We start from the raw sequence: 26,276 nt of genomic DNA, 5'->3' as shown, positions 1-26,276 counted from the left end.
AGTAAATGAGTGGAGCGTAAATGGCGTCGTGTCGTTACTAAGCAGCCAGAGGGGCGGGGGAGCTTTTCCTGTGGGCGGGTTAATTCACACAATGGCGAATAGCGGACCGTTATTTGGTGACAGACAGTTTTAACCAGCCAATGTGAGACCACATGCTCCACAACGTCACACCTGTGTCAGACAATCGTAGGATTAGTCAAATCACTCAAATGTTTCCCGAGTTCGATCCAAAATCGCTTGACATTGTGTATTTCGGAACCATAGCACGGGAAGCACAAGCGTTTCAAACGTGTCCAGTACACCCACATAAGAAAGTTATAGTAGACCAAACAGTTTCGTTGTGTTAGTCGAATTTTAACGTCCAAAGAGATCCGCTACGGTCGCCATGGCTTCCCCGAGGTACTGTAGAATATTTAGCATCTTTTTACTTCGATCTAGCTACGTCAATTCAATGGAAAACAAGGACAACTAGCCACGCGGCTAAGCTAACGCTAGCTGTTCTCCATCCTTTTTCACTAGCGCCATCCGAGATAAACTGCGAAAGCAGCGGCGGTCCTTGCAAGAAACTTTGGGGAAACTCAAACGTGAGGGCGACGACGAGGAGGTAAAGTTGCACGACAAGTCCAGATGGTTTGAGAAACAGCATCGTGAGATGCTTGGCACGTCTGCCTCACAGTTCTGGGGTTCGGGGTTCAAACCTCGACTCCAGATTCTGTTTGGTTGGTTCGTTTGGCACCTCCATGCTTGTATGCAGAGTTGATTCCGTCTTTTGAATGTTTTTTTTCTGATTGGGTTCAATTTTTCCAGTTTTTCCCCTGATATTTTTCAAATGTTGTCCCATTTTGTGGCGAAATTCTATTTGCTTTGACAGGATGTGTTTGGTTTGAGTTTTATATTTTGCATTTTTTTTTCTGTTTTTCATTTTTTTTTTTTTTTTTTAAATGATGTTGTCAGACTGTTTTGTGATTCCGCCGTGTTTTTTTCCTCACACTTTGCCCAAATCTTGTCTTCATTTTTTTAACGATTTTTACGTTTCTGCATTTTTCTATTTATTTTTTGTCACAAGTGTTGTCGTATTCAGTAATTTTCAGATTTTCTTTTCCATTTTTCAGCTTTTTTTGTCAGTGTTTTCTCAGTTATTGTTTTTATCAGATTTTTGTCATCTTTTTCATTTTTTTGACATTTATTATCTTGTAGTGATATTTTTAGTGTTTAGCTATGAAGCCTAAAATGCTGGTGTGTACTTGACTGAACCGTGTCCAACGTGACTCGACATGTTCTTTCCAGGCTTTGGTGCCGTCCTCCAGGCTGAGTGAAGAGTCGCTGGCGCTACCGACAACAATGACGGTTGGTGTACAGCACGATTCCTGTATTTTTAAAGTCTTCTTCCTGTCATTAATAACTGTATCATTAACATGCTAACTCTGAATGTTTTGTGTTTTGTTGCAGGACATTCAAAGTAGCGAGGAAGACCCAGGAGAAACCCTGAAGCGGAACTTACGGGCCCAGAGACAGATGAGAAGGAAAAGGGTTTGTTCTCACTTAACACAACGTGAAATGTATCAGTTTAAATGTTCCATTTATCAAGTTATATTGTGATAATGAGCTGCACTTTTTTTTTCTGGTGTAGCAGCAACACGCTTCTTCAATTACAATTTTTCAAGCACTCACTTTTCTGCCACCCGGAAGAATTACTCTGCTGTTAATAAATAATATGAAATAATCATTGTACGTAGGACTTAATGTTCCTGCAAACTGTGGTTGCGTAATAGCTTTTGGAGCAGATTTCCACCCAAGAGTTGCCCGGAGATGACGTGGAGGAGATTTCCAGCGCTCAGCATCTCAGTGAAGATGAAGGCCCTTCAAAGAAGACTACAGATGCGCCAACAACGAGTGAGTCCCTTGTCCTCATCACCAAATGAAGCTTCAAATGTGCTTCATGAACCAGTTGTCGTATTTTTGGACTCCTGTAGATTGCATTCTCTGTTCAACATTGGACTGAAAGCACACTGACTTGCCATTTTTGAAACCCTTTATTTAAACCAACAGTGCCATCTAGAGGACTCACAAATACAACAACTGGTTCATGAAGCAAATTTGAAGCTTCATTTTCCTTTCACTAGTTCAAACCCATCCTTGCTGTTTTGTGGACATTTTGGTGGTTAAAATCTACATTTTTGAATTTTCTTTTTTACTGTAAATTTCATCTGGCAATGGCAAACATGCAGCTTGAAGCAAGCTTCTTTTTTGGAAAACAGCGAGTGTTTTTGTTATTCGACAGTCTCCCATTTCGTGTGTTTTAATATGATAAATTTTGTTTAGTGTGTGGAAGAGATCCAACGATTAGAATGTTTTTTTTTTTGCATTTTTACCTATCAATAGTAGGTCAGAAGCATATCAACTTTTTTAGTGGTTCTTCCCTTTTTTTAGTTTTTTTTTTTCAAACAATCTAACATCATCTAGGTCTTGCTTCCAAAGCCCCAAAGAGTCGCACCTCGCAGCAGTTTGACCGCTTTGTGACGCGACGTTTGGAGGAGAAACTGAGAGCGGCCAGGGTGAGCGTGGAAAACAATTTCAATTGTGTTGTGCAGGGCAGGTTTTAATTTGTGTTGTCGTGCACTCCAGTCGCAAGGCGAGAGTCTCCAGCGTCAGGAGGCGTCGGTGGTCGACACCAGTCGCCTCCGGAACCTCCGTGAAAGACCGACGGTCGTGAGGTCCGACAGAGAGGTGAGTATCGGTGCCAGAATGAATCAATCATCAAATTAATCGGCAACTATTTTGACAATTGAGTATTGGTTTCGAGTCATTGTTGAACTTGAAATAATCCAGATCCTCAAATTTCAGCGCAAATGAAAATTGTATTGTGCTGCGTTGCAGGCCGATTCGGAAGGCGATTCCAGCACTCAGCTTGTTCCTCAGGCCGCCAGCACCAGGGTGAAGTTCCAGGAAACCAGCAAACGTGTAAGATTGCAACTCTTTTCTTAATTATTTGGCATTTAGAGCATATTCAAATTTTTTGGAGTAACAGTAACGGCTACTGTGAGTCATATGAGTAAAATCATGAAAAAATCGGCTTGATGCCGTTTTTGGAAGTTGCGTTATACCTCCAAATATTCAATGTTATTCACTTTTAACTTCATTTGATAATGTCACTTTTGCTCACTTAAAAAGTGAGAGGCTTCAAACAAACTGAGTTTTTTAACGCAGCTAGTGGTAAATAGCATGAAATAAAATCTGCAATTCTGAACTTTTGTCTCATATTCAGCTACCAATCTGGAACCCAAAAACAAAGAAATTATTTGTTCTCTTCGAAAATGCTTGGTGGGGATTCTAAAGACTTGCAAACCATGAGATATGCAGCGATTTGGCCACAACCTTTTATTTCTATTCCCGGGATTGTTGAATAGGTGGAAACGGAGCGGGCGACCACTGAGGAGGCGTACAACTTCTTCACGCACAACTTTGAGCCGGAGACGGAGCCAGAGCCCGAGGAGAGCACGAGCGGAACAAGTCGGAAGCAGAGAAAACCGGGCGAGGATGGCGGCCACGAGCCGGACGAGGCTGAGGAACACAGCCAGGACCAAAACCAAAACAAAGACCACGTAAGATGTACTTTGATAACTTGCCGTTCAACGTGGTGGAAATGGAACGTTTTCTGCTAAATGAAGCCAAGGCAACCCACGTAAATATTTTCGACGTAGTCGTGAGAAAACGTTTTCCACAAACACGATGATAGTGATTTGGCTATCAAGAGGTGTTTGTTCTGCTCCCCCCGCCTTTAGAACGAGGAAGAGCCGCTCATGCAAGACGAGGAGGGCAACGTTTTCGTCATCGAGCAAACGTCCAAGGACTTTGTGGAAGTGAAGAGCGCCGAGTACATCGGCCTGCGGGCGCTGGCTCGCCGCCACCGCGCGCACGTCTACACGCCGAGCTCTCAGACCGGTATGAAAATCCACTCCTTTTGGTTACCGTGTTCGTCTGCGTTGTCATGGTCGTTTAAGTCTTAGTCTTTGTGTAAGTGTCTGGATGTGAGTTGTGGCTTACAGCAGCTCCTTGCAAGTGTTGTCGTTCAGTATTTGAGATTTTCTTTCCATTCAATAAAAGTTCATTTGTCCCCCAAAAAATAAAGAAATCAATTTCACATCTCCGTGTCACAGTGCCGATTTCTGCAAAACTACCGGAGAACATGAGGCCTCGCTATCTGGAGGAGGAGGGTCTTTACGTGGGCGAGCGGCCTGTCGTGACACCCACCAACGAAAACATTCTGGAGAACCGTATTTTGAAAATGGAGGAGGTGAGGTCGCCAACGCGCCATTGCACCGCCTTCCTTTTGTGTCTTTTTGACTGTTTTTTTTTTGGGTGTTTTTCTATTTAGGGCGCCAAGTGGTTCGGCGATGACGGCAGGATCATCGCTCTGCCGGACCCCATCAAGGAATCCTCCACCAGGCCGCCGCTCTTCCATATGGAGGAGGACCTGGACCCTGCCTTGCAAACGGTGTACAGGAAGGTCAGCTGTCATCATCTGTCATCCAAAGTAGGGTTGTGAAATTACGGGAAATTTCAAAGCTGGAAACTTGTGATGGGAATTTATCGGAATAGATCAGGGCTTTACAAAATTAAAAGTTTTTTTTTTTTTTTATTTAATTTTCAAGGCCGATAAATTAAAAGCTGGTTTTTTTTAGCTCGCTGCAGCATACCTTTCTCTCATTCTGCTGTGCTGGCGACCCTGCCTGCAGACGCAGATTAGCCAAGTCAAGTTTTGGAGTTTTTACTTTTCTAAATGTTGACGCCATTTTACCACTTTTTTTCAACAAATGAATATCGGCTTCAAATATCGCTTATCGGCCTCCATGACTACGAATAATCGGTATCGGCGCTGAAAAGAGCATATCGGTCTATCACTAATTTACAGTACTGTAACAGTACTCTGAATTTATAGTTAATTCCCATGGCAACCCTATCTGGGATATTTCCAAAAGTCTCAGGAAAATTAACTTTGAAATTCCCCACCCCTTTGTGCCCATAATTCTGAGAAATGCCTCTTTTTTTTTTGTCTGTGTGTGCGTGTGTTTGTGTGCGTGTCGTTTACGGTCAGATTTATTGTGCTTCAATACAGCGTTACAGAATTAATGTGTCCTTCCGATCACATCAACCGTTAGACTTAAATTTCCCAAATTGGGCACCGTCGTTGACTGTCTTCCTCAGCCACTCAGTTCCAAGCACGCACAACGGTACATCGCAGACGCGGCGGACGCCGTCGCGGAGGGAAGCTACCAGCTGGACGTGGATGTGTCGGGACTCATCTTCTCCCATCACCCGCTCTTCAGTCGCGAGCACGTGCTGGCGTCGCGTCTGGCTCAGCTGTTCGACCAGCACCTCAGCCGACAGCGCAACAACCTCGCGGAGCACCTCACGGACAAGGTGTGGGGGGGTGGAATATGCTGCGGCAGGCTGTCGAAAAAGATTGTGGAGTGGATGGCGAATGCCGTGCGATGTGTTGACATATCATTTCTTAGTTGTAGATCTGTAAATTTGCGCTTCGTTTTAAGATTAAGTATTTTCATTTTATTTTTATGTTGAGCCACTTTGCACCCACTTGACTGTCTTTGTTAGGCGTGTTGTCTAAATATTTTCGGCAGTTTCATCATCAGTAACAACCATTAATTTGCCCACTATTATAAATTCCATCCTTAAAAAAAAAAAAAGAGTTTTAAAGTAGAAAATGTTTAATTCTACATGCAGCTGAACGGCTTGAGGAACACCATGAGGAACATGCTGGAGATCCACAGCGAGCAGAACCTCTCCCAGGCCATGCAGCAGAGAATCGTGGAGTACAGCGTGGAGGTCAAGTGAGTGCTCTCGTTTCTCATTCCACATTCCTCCACAACGTTCCTAAGCGTCGGGATGTCTCGGCAGGAACACGCGGCTGCTGCGGGACGGCGAGCAGGAGAAGGACAGGATGCTGCTGAAGAACTTAATCAAAGTCTGGAAGGAGCTCAAAGCCCTCAGAGAGTTCCAGAAGTTCACCAACACGCCTTACAAGCTCTATCTAAGACGGTACGTTTTGGGGGTTTTTTCTCTCTCCTTTTGCTCTATTGTGCCTTAAAATGCCAAAATTTAGGTGCACCTGCTTTTTTTTTAAACATATAACTGCTGGCTTTACTTCTGTTCTTTTAATTATATATTTTCAAGATTTAATTTTTTTTTTGTTATTACACCACAAATTAAATTAATAAAATATTTTCCACATGATGGGATTATTGGTGGCACTGTCTAAATTTCAAAATGCCATATTCACACACACACCTAATTTCACTGGAATTAAAACCGCAGACGTGGTTACGTCATACTTATTTGACGTCCAATTGACGCAACACGCCGGTACAAAAGTGTGTCTGGATATTTTGAGCCATCAAGCTGTCGTGGTCCCCAGGGAGAACGTGGACCGCCAGTCTGACGAGCGCGAGTACGAGAGGGACATTTTGTCCGAGCTGTGGGAGCTGGAGGCCGAGGGCGAGGTGGACTACCAGAACAAGATGGCCGAGTACAAGAAGCAGCTTGACGAGTGGAAGGCCTGGAGGAGGAAACAGGTGGCCACACATGTTCATGCCTCCGCCGTGCTTGTTGTGTTAGAACCTGTGGCGGGTGGTCAGGAACAGCAAGGCCTTCTCTGCTGGCCTAACCACTGACCGACATTTAAAAGCAAACATTTCTCTTGGCTGCACCGCTTCTCGTACATTTATGCAAATGTTAAATTATTTTGTCCAATCAGGTTTCATCCTCTTTGTTGCCATGCCATTCTAATCTGCCTTTATTAGTGCTGGTCCATGTAATTTAAAATGAATTTAATTGAAAATGTGAATTTTCCCCTTGCCTTGGTGGCCTAGCGCTTGCTCATGCGGGATTCATTTGGTCTCTTAATTCAAGATTCTTAATTCATGAATTCAAATCAAGCAGGAGAGAAGGAGGGGGAGTGGAGAAGCAGCAGTAAAACAGGCCAAAATCCCTCAGTCAACCCGTGAGGCAAATTAAGAGACGTTGCATACTGAAAAGAGATCTTACATTGCTCTCTACAGAAATCCAAAAAGAAGAAGAAGCGAAAGAAGAAGAAAGGACAAACTCAGGATGAAACGGAAGAGGAAGACCAGGAGGCAAGCGAAGCCGAGGGGCCCGACGATGAAGAGCCGCCCAAGCCCGAGCTCCCGGAAAAGCTGGAATTTGACGTCATCGAGCAGCAGGTCCGTGAGAAAGCGTCCAGAATACGCCGCAAGCCCGGCGAGGCCAACCTGATCCCGGAGCTGACTGCTTCCGGAAAGACCTCTGAGGTGGAGATCTGTCCAAGGTACGACGACCGGCAGAGAACGAGTGATTCATTTTGAGTAGGACCGATGAACTAGTGTCTCGTTTTTCTGACTTTTTTTGTCCCCTCCCACTTTTCCCAGGGGCGAAGTGGCTCGGCGAGAGGACGTTGCCAGACGTTCGGTTTTTGTCAAAATTCTGTACAACGACAAAGAAGTGTCTCAGACCAACAGCCGCATGCTGACTTCTGACTTCCGAGTGCATTTTGGGCAAATTTTCAACCTGAAGATTGTCAACTGTCCCCGAAGCATTGCCTTGCAGGTACTGTTTTGTGATGGACTTGGTCCAGACCTTTTCCCCATGACGTCACATTTATCTGTTTTACTGCCACTTCTCCAAATATTTGTGTGCACTCGATTTGACTTCCTCACCCACAGGTTGCGCTTGATTATTTTATTTATTTATTCATTTATTCAAAGGAAATTGCAAAAACGATACCTTTTGGGTGACGCAACGCAAACACAACTTTTGGTCATCATTTTCATTTCAGGTCAGCGGCAGTCTGGTGCGTTTCGCTAGCCGAAAGAATCCTGGCTGGCGTCCATTGTCTCCAAACGTGACAAGAGCTATTTCACATCCAGGTTATCTGTGTGTTTTTTGCTGCGCAGATCTTCGAGGAGGTGGGCTCGTCGTGCTCGCTCCTAGCACAAGTCTACGTGCCCGTGCCGCATTCTTCCGTGTTGCCGGCCAACGCCTCCATCGAGGAGTTTGAGTTCAGTAGCAACCAGAGGGTGATGTTTGACCACGAGGGCGTGGGCAGCGGTCAGTGTCTCCCTTTTATATTCTCGTTGCGATTGAAAAACACACTACAAAAAACGGTGACACTGATGGCTATATTTTAATGTAATGACGACATAGTTCGTCCAATAAAAGAGGCAAAATGATCCCCTGCTTATTAAAGTGTCATGACATCAATGATGCGCAGACCTCCATTAAAGGCCAAACAATCAAAATTTGGCTTAAGACCAAATTATACATTCCTTACTAATACCTTCGTTTTATTTAATCATGTGTTATTTTCACATTTTTGATCATTTGATTTTTTGTTTTTTTTGTTTTTATTTTTCCAATACGCAGATGTTCCTCTTTCCTTCACGGCTGAAGGCAGCGACAACGTGATTCTCATGACCTCCGGTAAGGTGTCGTGCTGCGTTTCCTGGGGCGTCGACGAGGATGACGTGCCACTCGCGCCTCCCATGTCTCAACATCCCAGTGCCCTTCATGGGTAGGAGAGACAATGAGCACAAATTTGTTGTTTTGATTCGCTCAAGTGCTGGAATGCAACACTTACGACCCATCAAGGTTCTTCGATTTAATGACAACCGATAAAATAATTAAAACTGAAAAAGAACAAAACATTTTCATTAATCAAATAAAAGAAAAATTATTAAAAAAAATAAAAGAACTGAAACTATGTGGTAGGTTTCATAAAACTAATTATAAATGATGATAATTATAGTGAAAATATCTGTCGTTTTCGTCTTTGTCAAATATTTGGAGTTAATTTTAGATGTATTTATTTTGGTATTGTGGTCGGTCCATGCAAAAGAATGAAGGTCAAACAGAAAACCTTCAGTATTTCCATATTATGTTTTTCCCTCATGATTATTATTAAAAAAAAGAAACCAAGTTATTAGTTAAATAATTTTATGAAAAAAAGTCAAATCAAAACTTGCTATATTATCTTACCTAATTTTACATGTTACTGCATTTTATGCAAACAAATGATTTGAGTATTTATTGCATTTTTTTTTCGTTTCAGTGGCGTCGGTCACTTTGAGGCCATCCCCCACGTCGGGTCGTCTGGCGATGTGAAAAAAATCGGCGAGTGGGCCCTGCAGTCTCGACTGGACCCCAACGATCCCAAAAATGCCTCCATTATGCAGCTGCTTAAAGTGTGCATGAATTCTCTTTTAAAAAAAACCTCAATCATGTTGCATCCTTTTGTCTTCATTTGTGTGTCAGGTGGCCAACAGCGGCGAGGTGACTGCTCCTGATTACTTCCGTCTGGAGCAACTGCAGGAGGAGTTCAACTTCGCCAGCGATGACGAACTGGCTCGATCCCGACGATTCCGTCTGCTGGCGCTCCGGAACCAGGAGGTGCCGGAGTTTCGCAACTACAAGTGCGTCCCCGCTCGTGAGCGAGAGGTCACCGATAAAGTGTTTCAGGTAAATCGCAGCCACTTGAACGAGGCGGGAAAGCGCCTGTTGCCGCATCCACAAATATTTCTCGCGCAAAGGTAGCAATGATGGTTAGTGATTTGTGAATTAAAACGAAGATGTACACGCAGCTACGGCTCCGATATTGCCTAACAAGTGTGAAACCCGTGGAAAAGTCCTTTTTTTTTTTTTTTTTTTTCTTTCCCAACAGGACTACGAGAAGAGACTGAAGGAAGGCGAGATCATCGACACCAAAGAACATCTGGATTCTCACAGAGCCTTGGTGGCCAAGTACCTCCAGAAGGTGATTGAGCGAAACTGTGACTGTCACTTGATATCAAATGTTTAAGCTTGAGATGGTTTTACCCGTAAATCACGATTCATCGTTCAAGCTGTTTTTTTTTTTTTCCCTCCACAGATCCGTGAGGCGGTCATCCACCGGTTCCTCCTGGCCAGCCATCACTTCTTGCTGTCCGACATGGTCATCGAGGAGGAGATGCCCTGTTTTGGGTAACCCATTCCTAAAACTGCTCATTCCACTCACCTCTGTTTTCACTCACCTCATTTTATAGACCTTTTCATAGTGTTTGAAAACAAATGCTACTTCCACCTGACGGAAAACTGAGCTGCTACCGCTGACGAGGACTGAAAACGATAAATGAAAAGTGGGCAAAATGACCAAAAAAAAGTTCCATTGTTTTGTTTTTTTTCCAGAGCTGCATGTATAAAATCTTTGAGTCATTTAGCAAAACATGGCAAGCCTACAAGCTAACGTCTGTGCTATCGGGCCTCAAAAGAGCACGTCTGTGCCATAAATCCAGTACTTCTCAATTATTTTATGTTACCCCTCACCACCCACTCTCCGCCGCAACTGCAAAACAAACCTACACCGTCGAGTTAATACTCGCTGCGCACAATGGGCAAGGAGAGCGCCGCTGCCCACTAGTGGAGTGGAGGTGCAATTGCACTTTATTGTAGTACAGCTGGAAAAAAAAAAAGCATGTTCCCCAGGGTCACACGCGCACCCCTCAGCATCGCAACGCCCCGCTCATTTGCCAGTCCATTAGTGAGCATGTTCACGACGTCTGAATTTCCTCCATGGGTAGTACGTGCGACAACATTGTGAAAAGGTCTATCCTGTTTGGTGTTTTTTTTAATGCATGCTGCATGTCCTGGTCGACAAAGCACTAACTTCATTTTCTGTGTTGTATTTCTTCTGCATGTTTTTTTTTTTTTTTGTCTATTTCTAAAACAAAAACAAAATCACAAAAATGAAAAGTGGAGCACATTTACAAAGAGTGCCAGATCGCCACCTTCGAGATGGCAGTGAATTTTTAGAGCTGAGGAGTCCAGAGCCGATAGAAATGACTGGCAGGGCTGAGATGATGATGTAAGTACGAGGAACGTGCGTCTACGTCTTCAAAAGTGGATCGGAAAGCTTTTTTTTTTTTTTTTTTTTTTTTACTCTGGGACCAATCAAGGCGCCGTTTAGGAGCAGTTTGAAATCACAAAGTGGGTCGTTAGGGTTTGTTTGTTTGTTTGTTTTTTTTCACCGCTCGTGTATTTTTGATCATGTTTTCTGTTGTATTTATCTCTTTGTTTTCTTCTGCTAATCATGTTGAACAGTGGTGCCGGTCCAGGGTACGTTCACTTTTTGTTTCACGCCCCTTGCTCGCTTGACCCCATAACCTAGTCCAGTAGCAACAATAGATTTGGTGTCGTATTCGATTCACTCCCGCCACGGCTTTGCTGAAATATTTTCCCAAATTGATCTCCAAATTGTTGAAAAATATCTCACAAGTTGAGCTTTTTCTTACCTTTTCCCCAGTTGTGATGCTCAGCCTAATTTCCTCTTTTTTAAAAAATTCTCATTGACATTTATGAAAGTTAAACCATCCAAAGATGGCTGAGTCGTCAAATGTGCGATCATTTCAACGCGCTCATTCTTGAGAAGATTTCACTTTTTCATTGATTCTGCTCAGATTAAGAATCCGTCTGGTGTTGAATGAATGCACTCCCAACGGACGTTCTAGCTGAAGTCCAAACAAGAACTTGACTGAATTTGGGTTCATTTTGAAGGCCATCTGTCTTTGGTCAGACAAAATCCTGGCGGGACTGAGCAGTGTTAGCAGATAAAATCCTGTCGGCTTTTGTTTCTTTGAACACAATCTGTCCTTAAGAGTAGATGAGGGGTGTCCAAACGATTTTGTCTGAGCTGCAAATGAAAGGATGCAAGAGCCACTTTGACATTCTTCAACTTAATTAAACTCGTCAAAACAAAGCCGGTTGCTTTTTTTAAAAAAAATGGCCGACAGACCAGACTTTGGACACTCCTGATATAGGTTGGCATGACAACACCACAAGCGAGTTTGCTGACTAAATGTTGGGAACACTCAGGATTTTAGGCTTGAACCTCTTCCACCTGGCTGAGCCCAAACGTCCTCTGAAGCCTCAGAGGAAGGAGAGGAAGAAGGTGACGGCTCAGAACCTTTCCGACGGTGACATCAAGCTACTGGTCAACATCCTGCGGGCGTACGACATCCCCGTGCGGCGCTCACAAAGCAGGTGAGCGGCCCTTCGCCGGACAACTTTGTTCCGTGGTGCCGTACTACGCCCGCACTTGTTTCCCAAGTATCTGCATCTCCTTATCTGTGCTCACTTTGTCGTTAGATAATTCACCAAAAAAAAAAAAAAAAAAAAAAGAACAAACTTGATGTTGTGAAGTTGATTGCTGCCATCTAGTGGCAGAATGCCTGAGACTACTTTGCACTCTTAGTGACAAAAAGCAAAAACTAAAATGACAAAAGTAAAAAATGGTAAATGGAAAAATTTGTAAATATTTTGAAAAACATTTTGCGGAAAGATTTATTAGATTTTTTTCATTTAGAAAATAACTGCTTACAATAATTATTGCATCAAACATACAAAACGCTAAAGAAAAAAAATACTAACTATTCTGCCAAAAAAAAAACATTAGCCACATAAAATCTTCAAACTTTAGACAAAAATATTGAGAGAAATATTTATATATCAGGAAAAAAAAATACTCAGGTGCAAAAAATTTAAGAAGAAAAAATAACTTGGTGACAAAAATTTTAGATGAACATTACAAAATGTAAAAAAAAATAGTCTGACATGAATTCAACTTCAAAATGGCCATAAATACACCGAAATTGAAAAATGTTCACGGTGTTGAAAATTTACTTAGGACATTAAAATAACAAACATATTCTGACTAAAGTTCATTGCTGCCATCTAGTGGCTGAAGGCCTGAAACTAATTTTCACTTTTAGTGACAAAGCAAAAAAATGTGCAACAGCATGTCCCTGGAAAAACATGTCAAATTGGGCCACTTGTAATTCAGGGCGCCGCTGCTTCTCAGAACATGTAACTTTCTTTTTACATTTCAGTAAAGCGGGACAGTTGCCACAGGGCGCCACGCAGGCCAGTGATTGGCTCGTCAGCCAGGTAGGACAAACTAACTGATGGTGGCACGTGAAAGTCAACGGCAAGCGATGAGGTGTTTGTTCTGTGATGCAGGTCCAGGTGAGGCCCTTTGTGGAGGTCTCCTTCCAGCGCAACGTCTTCCAAACGACCACCGCTGACGGGCCCAACCCCTGCTGGAACGAGGAGCTGCAGCTGCCTTTTCGGTAAACCCGAATCTCGTTAATAAAGTCTAGCGGGGGTTGGAGCAAGTCACGACATAAATAGCGTAAATTTCAAGATAATAAAGGCTCCTTTTTATATAATTATTATTATTATTGTCTTTCTCCAAACGCCGCCCCATCAGCGCACCAAACGGGGACTATAGCATCGCCAGCTTGCAATCAGTCAAGGATGACGTCTTCATCAACATATTTGATGAGGTGGTTCATGAAATCGGGGTGGTGAGGTTTTTTTTTTTTTTTTCCTACTAATTAAGTCAGCTTGGTGGAAATATGAGAGCTTGTTGTTGCGTACGCAGGGTGACAAAGACAATGACAAAGGCAAAACGCTGCACACTCGGGTGGAGAAGCACTGGCTGGGCTGCGTCAAGATTCCCTTCAGCACCATCTATGCGCAGTCTAGGGTTAGATATTTTTATTTACTTATTTTTTTTTTTTTTTTTCAAAGGAGAGATGATGATCCTCAATGATACGTTTCTCTATAATGTTTACAGATGAAGCTGGAATTGTTTTGAGCAAAAATAATCACGGTTATGAGTGTTCTATCACAGTATTGGTCAAGGAAATATATATGTTTAAAAAAAATCTCTATATATTTGAGAACATAAAAATATTCAGTAAAAAAAACAAAAAACAATATCAGAGGAGGAATAAGATTTTTGAAAAGCAAAAAATAAGCAAAATGTACACATTTGAAGGAAAAAAACCCAAAGCCATATAAATATGACTATATTATGACAAAAGTAAAAAATAGTAAATGGAAAAACTTGTAAATATTTGAAAAAAGAAAAAATATGTATTGGATTTTTTCTTTAGAAAAATAACTGGTTATAAGAAATATTGCACAAAACATACAAAACACTAAAGAAAAAATTCAAACTATTCTGACAAAAAAATAATAGCCACATCAAAACTTCAAACTTTCGACAAAAATATTGAGAGAAATATTTAGTATAAATATTTATATTTTTATCAATGAAAAAAAACACAAATACTCCGGTGAAAAAAATAGAATAAAAAAAAATAACAAAAATATTAGATGAACAATACAAAATATAAAAAAATTCATACTAACAGTCTGACAAAAATTCAACTTCAAAATGGCCGTAAATGCACCAAAATGTGTTGAAAAATTACTTGGGACATGACAAACATTGTATGAAGAAAAATAACAAACATTCTGACTAAAGCATTGGATGAAAAACACATTTACACGTTTACAAAGACTGACATGAGTGCGTGTGTGTGTCAGATCGACGGCACGTTCAAGGTGAACACGCCGGCCGTGCTGCTGGGCTACAGCAAGGAGCGCAGCCACAGCAACACGGGCGCCTACGAGGCCATGCAGAGCCTCTGCCAGGGTGCCTTCATCACGCTCTTCATCACCATCGAGCCTCAGCTGCTGCCCGGCGAGTCCATCAGGGAGAAGGTCGGCCTCGGAACACGTCGCCACGGCAACAGCTACACTTTGCATGTGTCACCGCGTGACCTCCTTTCTTCAAATAGTGGCCAACAAATCAAAAAAAACAAATCTTGCATGTAGTTTTTTAACACATTTGTTTGCATGTTTAGTTTCAATACCAGGGACTCGGCACATTTGTCTTTTTTTTTTTTTTATGGAGTCCCTTGTTTTGAATCTTTCCCTAGTAGTCCTCACGCTATCATTCATTTCTCTCCTTTCTGCTCCTCTGCATGTTGTAGATCAAGGAACTAAAGGTAACCGTCCGCGAGCGTCGCACGTCGGCCGCTCTTTTCTCCCATGGCTCTCGCTCCACCTTTGAACTTTTTTCCCCTCCCAGTTTGACAGCCAAGAGGACGAGCGTCTGCTGCAGGCGGCCGAGCGCTTTGAGCGCGTGGCGGCCGCCGAGTTCCCGGGCCGGCCGTGCGCCACGACCGTGGTGGACCTCAACGGCAAGACGGTCTTCATCACGCGCTACATTCGGCCGCTCAACCCGCCGCAGGAATTGCTGGCCAACGAACCCCAAGAGGCCACGGTGAGCGTGACGAATTTGTTCTCGGCAAGTTGAGTTGATGAGACCAATCCGAAATTTGTTGCCTCAAATTTCAAAGAACACCAGGGCAGATATTGGTCGACAGCAAATTTTGATCAGAGATGGCTGCATTTGTGCTTAAATTAATTGTTTATGCTGATTTTAAAGCACTTCATGTTTTTGAGGTATTTTCAGTTTTGGTTTTTAAATAAAAGATATTTAGTAAAGATTGTGGTATTATTTGGGCGGCTGGAACGGCTTCTTAATGTCTTTTGTCCATTCTAGCCTCCCCAATTAATAGAGAAAAATAGCAACGATTGCATAAAAAAAAAAAAAATCAAAGAGCAAATAAAATAATAAACTACTCTATGTACGGTGGTATTCATGAGTTGGGTGTGGGCCTTTAAGGGGTGTGGCCTTGTGAATGAGATCAGGAACTGGAGTTAATTAGTCCAGCGTGACCATCTAGGGGTCATTTTGAATTTGTGCATTTGATTGTTTGTGCCATTTAGTCATTCACTCCCCTCAAACGGTGACATAGCCGAAGTCCGCTCGAATCGTAATCATTTAATTTTGTGGGTGTAACACAAAGTAAAAAAAAAAACATGGACCAAGTGACTTTTTGAGTCATAGTCGCACTTTGTTCATAACATGTTTTCCGCACAGACTCAGGTGGCCCGTTTTGTGTCGCTCATTCCGTCCCTACCGGACCGAGTCTCCTTTGCTGGCATCTGTGACCTGTGGAGCACCTGCGATGTCAGTATTGCCTACTTGATACTTTTGTGTGTGTGTTTATTCTTAAATGAAATATATTTTGCATTTTCCCCCCCCAGCAATTCCTGACGTTGCTGGCTGGAGATGAAGAGGAACACGCCGTGTTGTTGTGCAATTACTTCCTCTTCTTGGGCAAGATGGCCTGGCTCGTTATCGGCACTGCCATCCCGGAGGTTAGGCGGCCTTTTTGTGTATGCAACTTTGACTTTGATTTTCGAAAAAAAAACAAAACAAAAAAACATCCTTAACCATTTTTAAGTAAAATGAGAAACTGGCCAGGTATTGTACAGTATTTCAAATGTGAAGTAATAACTGTAAATTCTCTTGTACACTTTGCCAAGTATATATCGGGCTTGGTGAAAAATGGAAGAAAAAAAGATAGAAATAATTATTTGGATTGATATTGAAATCACAATTTATAAACACAATTATTCATTGATTTTAATATTATTCAACTACCTCAACTGTAACTTTAAATAGAACGCGAAAGAAGAACCTAAAAATAAATCTGTAACAATTTGAAGAAAATAATAAAGAACAGTCAACAAAAAAATCATTCCTGCTATTTGCAGCTCGGCCTCTTGGGGGCAGTGTGGTACACGCGTGGAGATTACAAACTTCTCTAAAGATGAAAAGTAGAAAGTCAAGTTTGTACTTTCATTTTTGCATTTCATTTTCATTTTTTCAATGAATATGTCTTGTTTTTCACGGATTAGGAAGTCATTTAGTTGCTACAATGTTTATGTGCAAATATTCATGATGTGATGGAATGTCACCACAATGTCAAACGTCACTCTTATTAGGTCTCACTTTTAGAAAATTAGACCGAAGTCATCTGACTGCGGCCGGTTGACAGTTGTGCATATTCAGCTTTTCAAAAGTTGTTTTGCGTTTGCAGGGATCCAGCGCGTACGTGCTGACGCTGGAACAAGGCCGTTACCTGATCTGGAACCCCAGCAGCGGACAATATTACGGGCAGTACGACACCTTCTGCCCCCTGCAGGCTGTCTCCTGCCTCGTCAACGCTGACAACGTCAGTAAATTACTGCTTGCAAGTTGCAACACAAAAATGTAAAATATTATTTTTAATTTGGACCGTTCCTAAAGGACTACCTTCATTTCCCCAGTATAAGATACATCGCAAATATTTCCTCTAAATTTATTTATCATACAGTCACCTGATTTGCTGGTTTCCTTTATTATCTGAATGAATGAAGATTCGAAACAGTGTCATTGCTTTTAAATCCAGTTTTAAAACTAAGCTTTTCACACATACCTCTGATGAAGTTCTTCCAAAGCATTTTTAAAAATATGTTTTCCAAAATCTTGTGCACTTGCATTTTAGTCCATTTTTATTTCTCGACCCTGCTTTTCAATGTCTGTCTTGTTTCTAATCAGTTTTAAATGTACTTGTGATTTTGCGAAGCACATTGAGGCAGCTTGACAATGCGTCTATGCAGCCCCAAAACTCTGAAGAAAAGACAGCGCAACGCTACCATCTAGTGGCTGTGAAAAGTCGCTACCGGACTAGTGTGGTTAACTAATCCACAACCACAGATCACAGATCCTGTATTTACTAATCGCCAGTGCTAAGATTATTTGTATACTCTAAGGATATCATACAAGGGCTATTTTTTCCCCACGTTGCATTGATTTGTTTATTTGTGGCAGGTGTGGTTCAACATTCAAGAGCACGTGTCCCCCATGAGGATAAGCTTCGATGTGAGCCGAGCCAACGGCTGGAGGCCATTTTTTACCCGCGCCTTCGCACATCCGGGACTTTCCAGTGTGCAGGTGACAAGACTACGCTGGCGTTTGTTTTGCATGGCTGGGGGATATTTTTTAATTTGTGTGTGCGCGTGCAGCCAGAAGAGCTGGTGTACCGACAATCGGACAAAGCAACCGCAGCAGAGCTTCAAGACAGGTGAGCCATTTCACTTTTGTAAATATTCCAAATGCGGATTACAGTATAGACCTGAAAGCTTTCTAGATTTTTCGGGGAAAAGGGTCTTAAATTGATGGTATTGTGTGCGAAATTGACATTTGTCCTGGAGTCCTTTTTATATTCTGTTTTTCCTGAGAGATTTTTTTAAATTAATAATGGAAGTAAACTTCTCGATTAATTTTTCTGAATCTCAGGTTTTCATAATATTTATAATAAATGAACAATAATATGGCATGTAATATATTTTGTCTTGTATAAGAATTGAGGCTGAAGTTCAGCGACAGGCGTAATTTTTTTTCTGAAAAGTCAAACCTATGAATGACAACACATGGTAAAATCCGTTTTGTGCAAGCTTACACAAGCGTGGTCAGTTTTACAAACAAAAAATAAAATTAAATAAAAAAATATCTTGAAAACTTAAAAGAAGGAAAAAAAAGAAAATACATTTTTTAGATCAGCGTAAAAAAATGTCATGTAGAAAGTGTAGTTTTGAGCAATACTTTAATCATTTATCAAAAGTTTTGTGGGTTTATTTAAATTTACATGTGGAAAAAATCATTAAATATTTTAAATATGTAAAATATTTTAATTGTTGATCATTTATAAAACGTATATTGTGATAGTCGTGGAAAAAAGCCTTTTGGCTGGTTTTCGATCTTATTTAATAAAAAAATCAAATAAAATAAAAAAATCAGTATTTTAACTCCATTTCATGAATTCTAGTGTACAGTACTTGTCCTGTTTGTGCCATTTGACGAATCTCGCTAAGAAGTCATGCAACTGTTGTTGTGCCAGGCTGGAGAAGCTGTTGCGTGACAAGCTGATGGAGTGGCGCCCCCACCGCCCCACCCGCTGGAACCGCTACTGCACCAGCGCACTCAAACAATTCCTGCCCAGCTTGGAGCAGTGCGCCAGCGGCCCGGGGGGCGGCGCTGGACGCGACCTGGCTGAAGGTCACCGCCATGAGCTGCAGAACCTGCTAGGTGACAACCGGGTGAGCGGCAACGACTACAAAGTTTTTTTTGTGCTATGACACATTTGGACGATTTTTATTTTCTTTTTTTATTTAAATTGTTACAAAAAGAGGCTTAAAGCTTTTCCACTCCAAATTGAGGTTTACTGCCAAACTGAACAAAAATCAAGAGAATAAAAGTAAGAGAGTAAAAAACATTTGAAATACAAGTCAGAGTAGCTTTAAAAATACTTTTAGATTTGGAGGGTAATGTTTGAATATCATTCTTTGTCTTATTTGTGACGTGTAAAATAAAAATGGCCAATGAAATCTGTCGTTTCTTTCTCACGGCAGATTTCGGGTTTCCCGCTGCACATGGCTTTCTCTGAGATGGGCCCCGTGGTGGAGGCGGTGCACAGCACGGGGGTGCACACCATTCAGACTGCCAACGTGGAGTTCGCCCTGGCCGTCTACGTGCACCCGTACCCCAACAACGTTCTGTCCGTCTGGGTGTACCTCGCCTCGCTCGTGCGCTCCTGATGCGCATCAAAACCAAAGAGAAAACTTTTGCCGTTTTCTAAGCGGTAAGTGTCGGAATCGGTGGCCGATTAGGCTGTTGAGATGCGTGTTCTTTGAGCTGCATTAATTCGTCATTTGGCTTTTTTTTTTTCTGTACATGACCAAAATTACAATTGAAACTACTTGCATATCCGTAATGGCTCATTCTGACTTTGTTTTGTAAATTAAACATTGGCACAGATTTGCACTGCCTCTAAGAGCAACTCAAAAAGGTTTGCCATTATAATTGATGCCACAAGATGGCAGCAACGTTCCCACTAGTTTCCTGAAATTATTTTCCAGCACTTTCTCATCTTTTCTTACATCATCCTCTAATTACTTTTCTGAATGTTAAAAACAGGTCTCTAACTTGCTGTTTTACATGTTCTGTTTCTCGCACCCCAAATGATCACTTTTAATTTTACCTTTTTTTCCCCCTGTATGGATAAGAATGTTTGTCTTCTTCAGGGATTTTTTTATGTTCACGTTGCTAGTGCTCACTCTATTCTTGATGCATGTTTGTGTATATATTCTGTTTTGTACTTTCAAAAAAAATATATTTTTAATGTGTGGCGTGATACTCGCATCTTTTGCATCGTCCGTAAACTTAATCGAAGGCCTGTTGCTTGAAGAGTTCATAAGCGAGAATGAGGAAGACGGCCAATATGTCTAGCTCAAAGCTTACCAAATAAAAGCGCCTGAAAGAGACTCTCAACTTTATCTTTTTCTCCCTCCCCCACAAATGTCATTCACACAGATTTCTCCTTTCTCAAAATATTTACTTTATTCGCACATCTTTCCCCATTTCAACAAATTGCCAAGCATCTTTGTAACATTTCAAATTTTCATTTGATATAATTCTGGCTTTTAAAGTACAACCCCTTTTTGTGTCACCGGGTAACTTATTTTTCCTATCAGATGACAACCTTACTGTTTCTTCTTAATGAGTGAATGTTTCTAATATGCTTCTAAACCCTTTGTCAGGGTTGTCAAAATGAAAAACACCAAACTCATCATAGGCGGGGGGGTGGGGGGGGTTCGATGGGGTTGTTGTTAGGATGAAAGAGTGGCTCCTGAAACACTGGTCCGTGGAGTGTATACAGAGAAAAGACATCTTAACGGTTTCACACAGAAACGTACAGCAAGTGACACCCAGTTGGATAAAGTGCAATTAGAGAGGGAGCGCGAGAGGGCGGGGCTAATGTAGGTTCACTCTCCGGAGCGACAACACGCCCTGAATCCGCACTGCAAGTTCTGGCATCCGCTCGCCGTGTCGGCGTTTGGACCTGACCACACACAAAAAAAAAAGCAAAGGTCAGTCACTGTCCGATCAAGTGCAATTTGCATTCTCGGACGAGGCGTTCTCTACCGTTGATGTTGTCGCAGTAGTAGAAATGTTCGTCATTTAGGGCGGGGCAGGCAGACACCAAATGGTGAAGCCCCGCCTCTGTGACCGACAGGCAGCCTGACAGGTTGAGATGTTCCAGGACCGGAAGGCCTCCCAGTTCAGACATGGCCCTCAAACAAACAAAAACAACAACACTGACTAAACTCTCAATACTCTTGGTCAGAGCTCAATATTGTTTCAAGTTTTATCGTATGTTTTTCAGCAAAAAAAAAAAAAATGGACACTGCTTTATGGTGATCATTGGGAGTCATCTCATTCGTTGACTCCCATGTCACTCACCAGCACAGGGCCCGCCTTTAACAGCCACACACATTCAAAGTCATATCTAGCTTTATCCGATTAATCAATGGGATAATCGGTAGACGATTCTTGATAGCAGCAGACCTACCTGAGTCCCACGTCTGTGACCTGGTAACATCCGGACAGGCTGAGAAAGTTGAGCGTGCGTCTGGCACCCGACTGGTTAGTCCTGTAGTCGGGGTGTTTAGTGTCCATTGACGAGCGGCGGCCGCTAGTCCTGAGGGCCCCGTCGCCGTTGTCACCGCTGCCGCTATTGCAGCAGACGGCGTGACCGCAAAACCTGTCCGCCGACATGGCGTAGTGCAAAATTGCGGCGTTGGGGCCAGTCCTGCGCCCCTGCCTGCAACAGCACAGGCTCCCCACCAGCTGAGTCTCCACAAAGCGCTCCTCCACCTCCTCGCACCCTCGCCGTGTCCACTCCGCAGAGTCCTCAATGTCGGCCGGCACCCAGGCGGGCCTCCAGCCGCCGGCCCCTTGCTTCAGGATGACGGCTCGCTGTCGACGCTGACGGCGACGCCGTGACTGCCACAGGGTGCTCGTGTCCCCGAGTGCCAGAGAGAGTCTCTTCAGGGTGTGGTCCGTGACTTTATCGCAACCCGACAAGTCCAGGTGCACCAGAGAAGCGCAGGCGCCCACGTATGACCAGCTGAGGAGAACGTGAGTGTTAAGCTTACATTGTGATCATTGAATATCCCAATAATTGATGACATCAAATTAGGAGCTGCTCATCTTTTCAAAATTAATTAATCCCATGTCTGAAAGGGAGCATTATCGGCTACATGACGGATAAAGTGGCGCGTTGACCTAAAATTAAATTTGAGGAAATGCCATTCAGATGTCCCAGTCACTTCCAAGATAATTGAAAGAATAGCACACTTGCAAATTGTGCAGTCAAAAAACTGCAAGAAGAGAAATAAAGATGCTGCAACTTAATGCAGATCGTGTCTAAAGTCTAAACATACATTCAATACAGTACAAGAAGATTTGACAAAACAGAAAAGATGCATGCTGCAGCTCTTTGATAGTTTTAGTCAAAACCATCGTGGTGTCCCCCAAGGCTCCATGCTCAGCCCTCATGCATGGTCCCTATTGGTCAGATCAGACGCTACTACAATGTCAAGAACAAAGCAATGTTGCATGTAAAGATTTTAATTTATCTTTTGAGTTTACCTGTCAAAAGCAAAATCGGTGACATCCGTCTGCGTCAAGTCCAGATGAGCCACGTTAGGACACAGACTGAGGATCTGACGCACCTGGGTCACAAAATGTCACTTGGTACACTTTTTCCTTCATTACACAACTTTTTTTTTTTCAATTCCTCATTTTTCAGTTTTAAGCGTTGTAAAACACCGACACACCATTTTGCTGGACACGGTGGAGCCGTACGCCAACACAAGCGACTTGACGTGCGGGCCCACGACCGGGAGAAGGTTCTGGATGATTCCGTTCAGGAGTCTCTTCTCACGCTGCGCCGTGCTGATGGCCAACGAGTCGCCAGTGTCGCCGCACTCGTCTGAGACGCAAACAGCACCACGTTTGACGGCATTTAAATCAGAATAATAACAGTAACGTGCTACCTTGACTTACAAATGACCCGTTTTGACGGCTACGAACCGGCTGGAACCGATTTAATGTCTCTCTCTATTCATTTCAAGCTTGGTAACGCAAGGAGTTCATTTTTTAAGTCAAGGTATCAGCGTGTCTAATCACGAATGAAAATAACAGAAGGTCACCAGATTCATCAATGTCGGCATCCTCATCCCACTCTTGGTACGCGCGCACTTCCTTCTCCCGACTCTTCACCCAACCGTCGTCCGGCTCCTGGTCACAATCGCCAGGTGGGCTGTTGTAATAGTCGCCTAAACACATATGTGACAAAACGTCACCAGTTCCGGGTTTAACAATGTTAGAATTCAGTCCAGTTAAACAGTTGGTGAAAAATAAAAAGATATGCATAAAAAGAATAGGACTGTATACATAAAATAAGACAAAAATTCACATCTCCTGTAATATTGTAATTTTTTGAGGCTATTGTCGCCTTAAATGACAACTTCTTTATTTCATTGAATTTGACCACATTACAATTACCACCGTTTATTTATGGAAATGATTTAAAAATTACTTTTAAAATTCCTTTCCAGCACATTCTTCTTGAAAGAGATAAAGTATTATTTATTTTATTAAAATGTTACAATTTTCTTGACATATGGCATGAATTGAAAAAAAGAAAATTGTGATTTTTTTAAATTTCATTTCTTGATGACCAGCTATTGTCTTGATTTACCTCTGGCCCAGCGTACAGGGTAGAGGTGCCTCCACAGAGAACCAGTCTTGGCCAGCTCAGACCAGGAGGCGCAAACTTGGCTGCAGCGGCAAAGATCATGAGGGCCCAAATAGCGCAAGATCCTCAAGATGACTTCAGCCGGAAGCTGGGAGACGTGCACGCCACTCGACCCGTTGTGCTCCACTTCTGTGGGAAGACCAGCTGGGCATTAGAACAACAAATTGGGACTAATACACGTCAGGTAAACGCACCAACAAAAAGAATTTGCTGCTAACCATAGTCAGTTTTCTCGTGATCTGCATATTTGAAAGCCTTCTGCAGCTCCTCGGCGTGGCTCCACAAGCGAAAGCCTTTGAGGACGTCGGCGGCGCAGTTCCACGGCTGCTGAGTGCAGTGCTGCGCCATCACCTGCTTCTTGATGGCCTTCAGCTCCTCGTAGGTGAAGTGTTGCATGAGCATGGGCTGAAACACCTGCAACACACAACTTGCGCTCAACTCCATCGCACGCCGACGTCATCTTTTTGACCAGCCTTTCGACAACGCTGTGGTAAAAAAAACGTTGATGCATGCGTGATATCGGGTCAGTTAGTGTTAGCGTGTTATTTAAGCGAGGATGCTCGCGAAGCCTCGTGCGAAGGCGGGTTGTTTGCGCTGAATAATTTAATGCAGTCTACGTAACATGTTCATGATTGTGTACAATCTAAATGTAATTATAATCTTGGCCAGGGCTTTGACGCCATCTTGTGGCATCTGTAGGCAGGTTGTTTGGAGCAAGCCTGAGGTGGTTTTAAGAGATTCACGGGGGAAAAAAAATTGAAAACGAGAAATGACAGGACACATGACAGTACCTCTTCCTCCTCCTTCATGTGGGGCAAGAAGTCCTGAGTGAAAGCCTCAAGTCTCTCTTTCAGCTGCTGGGCATAGTTGAGCTGCTCGTATTCACTCTAAAATCACACGCAAGCCTCGTTGAGTGAGCGCTGTAGCTGGTACGGCAATCACAAAATGGGTTCACTGACGGGTAGTATTAAGTACCCTCAAGAGTTGCACTCTATCTCTGCTTTCACTTTCAAAATGACCGTCGTGGCTTAAATTAAGCCAGACAGCATGCAATGAGTCAGCGCTTTGTGCACTGGTATGACCACCGGTGTGTGCCGAATCGGGTCTTGGCCGCGTTCAAAGTCAACAGACACGCTAACTTTATATTCTGACACAAAATTACATTATTATTTTCTTTACCTTTCATACCATTACAACTTGTTTCACAATATTTTCTTTGTTAAGTAGGATTGCAATTGATATTTTAAGATTTAGACTCTTGATCGAATAAGGAAATCAATTTGAAAAAAAAAACGTTTTACAGCGTTTTCTTGGTTTTTCATAGCACTTCTTATAGCGCTCATTCAACTGTCTTCTCTAAAGCAGCATCATGATGGTGCACCGACCTTGACGTTGTGCAGGCCCTTTTCTAGGAGCAGCAGCATGTCAGAGAGTTTGTTGTCCGAGTGCATGTTGTAAACCGTGCGGCAGCGCTGTTCCAGCAGGCCGATGATGTACTCGTTCTCAATCTGCTCATGCATCTTGAACTCCTTGAAAGTGGCCAGCAGCGACTTGAGGAAGGATCTGAAGTCACTGATGTTGGAGAAGTTGGTCTCTGACAGCTACCAAAAAGAAACAAAATGTCAACCTCAAAAGTCAAACGGAAATCAGTTTGCACACTTTAATTAAATTTAAAAAAAAAGGGTGTTGATAAAAACAAAAGCTTCATGTTTGAATTCGTGAGGCAAAGTTCAGAATTCAAACTTTTTTAAACGCATAGTTAAATATTTTCTCATTTCAATAAATTAGATTTTTTTTCTTATAAACGATTCTCACAGTTACACTTTTCTATTCTTAAATTTAATACCAAATAAAAAAACATTTGTTTTGTGAAGGTAGTGGCAAATACAGAATTACAAGACATTTGTTTTCTATACGACGTCATAATACGCAACAGCAACACCCATTCACTACCGCTAGTTTACGTGATAAGCCCACGCGACGTGGCATTACCGTCAGTATAAATAACATTTATATGTATATAAATGAGCACATTTTCAATCTGATTATACGATACAAGGCAAAAAAAATCCGCCGTTGTGTTGTCGTAATAAAAAGCCTGTTGCATAATCACGTAGCTAGCCCCTCAAGCTAACATGCTAACGCTAGCGAGCGTCGTCTTTTGGGGCCAACATTGTCACGATCTGCGTCTTAAAAGAAGCCATTCGGAGCATAAACGCTCTTTGGCATATTCACCTTTTCGGAATAAAGGCCCACCAGCTGCTTCATTCGCCAGTGAGGACCCGTGAAGACGTCCACCTCATCCGGAAAGGGAGCCATGTTGTCCAGACTGGAAGGTGTGTATTTAGCGCCGTTAGCATTAGCTTTGAGCTTTTGCGTAGTCGTCGCTATCGTCGTCACTAGACTTGTGACGTCCTATTTGGTCGTCAGGGGGCGTCGTTGCGTTTGTTTTGATTTGCCAACTCGAATTTAAAGCCGAGTCAGTTCTTGAATATCTTTAAGATTGCAATATTTAATATGATCATAATTTACACTGTCAATCCGTTGTCTCACACGAGTTAACGACATGACAGTAATCGTCCATTATTGGTAATTCTTTGGGTGGTAAAGTCCCACGAGGCGCTGAACTACATTCCAAACTAAATTCGATGTGTTAAATGGAATTGTATAAATTCATTGCCAACAGTCAAGTCGGTTAATGGTTGTAGCATTGCTCTAAACTGCAGAGCTGTGTGTCCGTGAACGTTAGAATTGTTTTTGTCCAATTAGATATCAGCCTCTGTGTTGCTATGTAAATCTAACCAATTCGCCTTTAAGGGCCAA

The 26,276-nt window shown here is 42.5% G+C and overlaps 2 protein-coding genes across 4 annotated transcripts; one reads left to right on the top strand and one right to left on the bottom strand.

Moving 5' to 3' along the window:
• Positions 1-192: 192 nt before the first annotated feature.
• cc2d2a (coiled-coil and C2 domain containing 2A) lies at positions 193-19,744 on the top strand. 3 transcript variants are annotated; one of them, XM_088312989.1, is made up of 40 exons: positions 193-399; positions 520-604; positions 1,288-1,347; positions 1,450-1,530; positions 1,773-1,893; positions 2,464-2,555; positions 2,626-2,727; positions 2,878-2,961; positions 3,408-3,602; positions 3,783-3,942; positions 4,158-4,294; positions 4,376-4,507; positions 5,206-5,421; positions 5,743-5,849; positions 5,917-6,057; positions 6,434-6,590; positions 7,077-7,342; positions 7,443-7,620; positions 7,968-8,121; positions 8,437-8,584; positions 9,122-9,254; positions 9,325-9,528; positions 9,731-9,823; positions 9,938-10,029; positions 11,146-11,160; positions 11,917-12,084; positions 12,930-12,987; positions 13,060-13,169; positions 13,310-13,406; positions 13,484-13,588; positions 14,437-14,613; positions 14,886-14,900; positions 14,984-15,178; positions 15,842-15,931; positions 16,009-16,122; positions 16,848-16,982; positions 17,621-17,743; positions 17,815-17,873; positions 18,690-18,888; positions 19,201-19,744. In XM_088312989.1, exons 1-40 carry the CDS (start codon positions 386-388, stop codon positions 19,384-19,386), a joined length of 4,998 nt encoding a protein of 1,665 aa, XP_088169115.1. In that variant the 5' UTR covers positions 193-385; the 3' UTR covers positions 19,387-19,744. The 3 variants fall into 3 exon arrangements, with proteins under 3 accessions (XP_088169115.1, XP_088169117.1, XP_088169118.1); XM_088312991.1 differs by lacking the exon at positions 14,886-14,900; XM_088312992.1 differs by lacking the exons at positions 11,146-11,160; positions 14,886-14,900.
• Positions 19,745-20,162: 418 nt separating this feature from the next.
• On the bottom strand, positions 20,163-25,835 carry fbxl5 (F-box and leucine-rich repeat protein 5). The gene is made up of 11 exons (XM_088312993.1): positions 25,689-25,835; positions 24,839-25,054; positions 24,245-24,340; positions 23,672-23,867; positions 23,397-23,582; positions 22,846-22,971; positions 22,471-22,625; positions 22,283-22,365; positions 21,201-21,758; positions 20,774-20,922; positions 20,163-20,690 (listed from the first exon to the last, which is right to left on the bottom strand). The coding sequence occupies exons 1-11, from the start codon at positions 25,770-25,772 to the stop codon at positions 20,614-20,616; spliced, it is 1,926 nt and encodes a 641-aa protein (XP_088169119.1). The 5' UTR covers positions 25,773-25,835; the 3' UTR covers positions 20,163-20,613.
• Between the last annotated feature and the right edge of the window lie 441 nt (positions 25,836-26,276).

Source organism: Idiotropiscis lumnitzeri, chromosome 13 (genome assembly GCF_059441095.1).
Source record: "Idiotropiscis lumnitzeri isolate Australia: NSW breed Sydney's pygmy pipehorse chromosome 13, RoL_Ilum_1.0, whole genome shotgun sequence".
Classification (NCBI taxonomy): domain Eukaryota; kingdom Metazoa; phylum Chordata; class Actinopteri; order Syngnathiformes; family Syngnathidae; genus Idiotropiscis; species Idiotropiscis lumnitzeri.
This window is presented reverse-complemented; position numbering and strand designations above follow the sequence as displayed.